Source organism: Corylus avellana, chromosome 7 (assembly GCF_965113065.1).
Source record: "Corylus avellana chromosome 7, dhCorAvel1.hap1.2, whole genome shotgun sequence".
In the NCBI taxonomy this organism is placed as follows: domain Eukaryota; kingdom Viridiplantae; phylum Streptophyta; class Magnoliopsida; order Fagales; family Betulaceae; genus Corylus; species Corylus avellana.
This window is the reverse complement of record NC_142496.1, coordinates 18,475,567-18,477,834: the sequence shown is the minus strand read 5'-3', so window position 1 is coordinate 18,477,834 and position 2,268 is coordinate 18,475,567. Positions and strand designations below refer to the sequence as shown.

Below are 2,268 nucleotides of genomic sequence, written 5' to 3'. Positions count from 1 at the left end.
AAGATATTAAGGGTCTGTTTAAGATTGCGATTTCAATAAGTATATTTTTAAAAATTGTGTTTTGAAATCGTTACTTTTTAAAATCGTAAAAGCATTTGGTAAAACATGTTAAAAAATACTTTTTATTAAATATTTGTAATGAGAAATGGTGATTTTGGTTTAAACTTGCGCATTTTTAAATAAGCACCCCTAGCCTATTTATAGAGATTGCAGATTTTTTTTTTCTATTTTAAATTAAAGTGTTTTTTAAATCGTAATGCCAAACACTTATGTTTTGCGATATCTTTTAAAAACGTAGATTATTCTTGCCAAATCACAATCTCAAATGCACCTTAAGAATTCGACATTTAACTCCCACAGCAATAGCTATCATATCCATTCATATTTTAATATCGATAAGCTGATATGATAAAATTCAAATCATTTAATTTGAAAATAATATTTGAAATTTGAAGAAATATACTTGATAGGGATTAATGCTTGTTAAATATATTGAAGATGAGAGAAAGGAGAGAGAGAAGAGAGTGGAAGTTTAAAGAGAGTTTAGGGCTACATCTTTACTATATTAAATTGCTTTAAAAAAAAAAATTGTGTTAAACAATATTATATGAGCTTTTATTTATAGAGTAACAATAAGTAGTGAGAAAGAAACCCAAATAAACCTTAAAATACATAAGAAGGGAAAATAAACTAAGGAACATATAAAATATTATAACAAAGGAAATAATATATTTTAAAGATTCTAATATATTCTAACAATGCTTACCCTTGCTGCCTAGCTAAAAGTTCATCACATTACAATGAATTTGCTTATTATACTATAAAACAATTTTCGTCTTTCAACTTGCCTGAACTAGCAGCAAATTGGGCAAGCCTCAAAAGACTAGTTCAAACTACCCCTATGAAAACAAATTGTTCTCTGTTGATGCTCCACAAACTTCCATAGTACAGGAAATATAAGATTACAAATTTGACATTTTATTCATCATTTGTTCAAACTATCTTTCCTCGGAAATGTATGTTAAAATATCACCGATTATTTCAAAAGGTTAAGCTTATAAGAAGAAGTCAATTTAATTATTCATGACATCCTCACAACTAGAGAGAATCTGATGAGGAGAAAAATTGTGGATGATTCATGGTGTCCGGTTTGTGGATTGGAGCCGGAGACGAGTTTTCATATTTTATGGGCATGTCCTTCCACCAAGGATGCTTGGGGGGCTAGCTGTAAAAAATTCCAAAAGAGCACTTTGATGGGTCCCAATTTTTTTAATATAGTAGAGGAGGTATTGCTTAATGGTAAGGAGGAGGATATAAAACTGTTTGCTGGTTTGTCACGGCAATTATGGCTGAGGAGGAACATGTTGCTTCATGAAGGAGTTTTTATTCACCCCAACACGCTGGTCCAAAGGGCTGTAAATGGTGCGGCTGATTTTGGTAAGGCCATGGGCAGAGAGTATCGCGAAGGGGAGCCAACGGGGAGAATGGACGTGGAAAAATGGAAAGCACCTCCTGCTGGCTGCCTGAAGGTAAACTGGGATGCTGCATTAAATCTCACAAGGGGAAGGATGGGGATGGGTGTGGTCATACGGGATCATGATGGGCGTGTAAGGGCTGTCAAATGTAGTCTCAAACAAGGACACTTTGACCCCACCGCTGCAGAGACAATGGCAGCCATTCATGCTTTGAAATTCTGTATGGCACAGGGTATGCTTAATATATGTATGGAAGGAGATGCTAAAAATGTGGTGGATGCTTTGAACTCAAGGGAGGAAAATTGGAGTAGGACAGGACATCTAGTAGATGAAGCAAGGAATTTGCTCAATGGGTTTAATAATTGAGACTTCAAATATGTAAATCATAACGCCAATTGTGCCGCTCACCATATTGCAAAAATGGCGGCGAACATGGGTATAGAAAAGGAATGGTTGGGAGAAATCCCTGATTGTATCTCGGAGATCATCTGAGAAGAGCAATCTGTAACTATTTGATTGATTGATTAATAAAGCCTTAAATGGTCTTTTCAAAAAAAGAAAAGTGTTAGTTCTTGCGTTGGCTTAATTCAGTTCCAAAATGAAGAGGCTACTGTTCACTGACTCAAACACTGATATAGAATGCTCAGAATCAAATCTCCACCGTTCATAATGTAGATTCGTGTGTCATGAACGTCTCTACAAAATTTCAACTCAATCGGACCATCAAGGCCCATCGATCGGAGCTATTAATTAAGACTGGACAACATTTTCAAAATGCTGTTTCACTCATTGC

The 2,268-nt window shown here is 35.0% G+C and overlaps 1 protein-coding gene across 1 annotated transcript; it reads left to right on the top strand.

The window, feature by feature from the left end:
- Positions 1–1,253: 1,253 nt before the first annotated feature.
- Positions 1,254–1,841, top strand: LOC132185160 (uncharacterized). Its single transcript, XM_059598971.2, has one exon. The coding sequence runs from the start codon at positions 1,254–1,256 to the stop codon at positions 1,839–1,841; it is 588 nt and encodes a 195-aa protein (XP_059454954.2).
- The last annotated feature ends 427 nt before the right edge of the window (positions 1,842–2,268 follow it).

Bases quoted from the DNA above. Each gene is read 5' to 3' on its own strand.
- LOC132185160 (XM_059598971.2), top strand. From the start codon at position 1,254: ATGGGTCCCAATTTTTTTAATATAGTAGAGGAGGTATTGCTTAATGGT.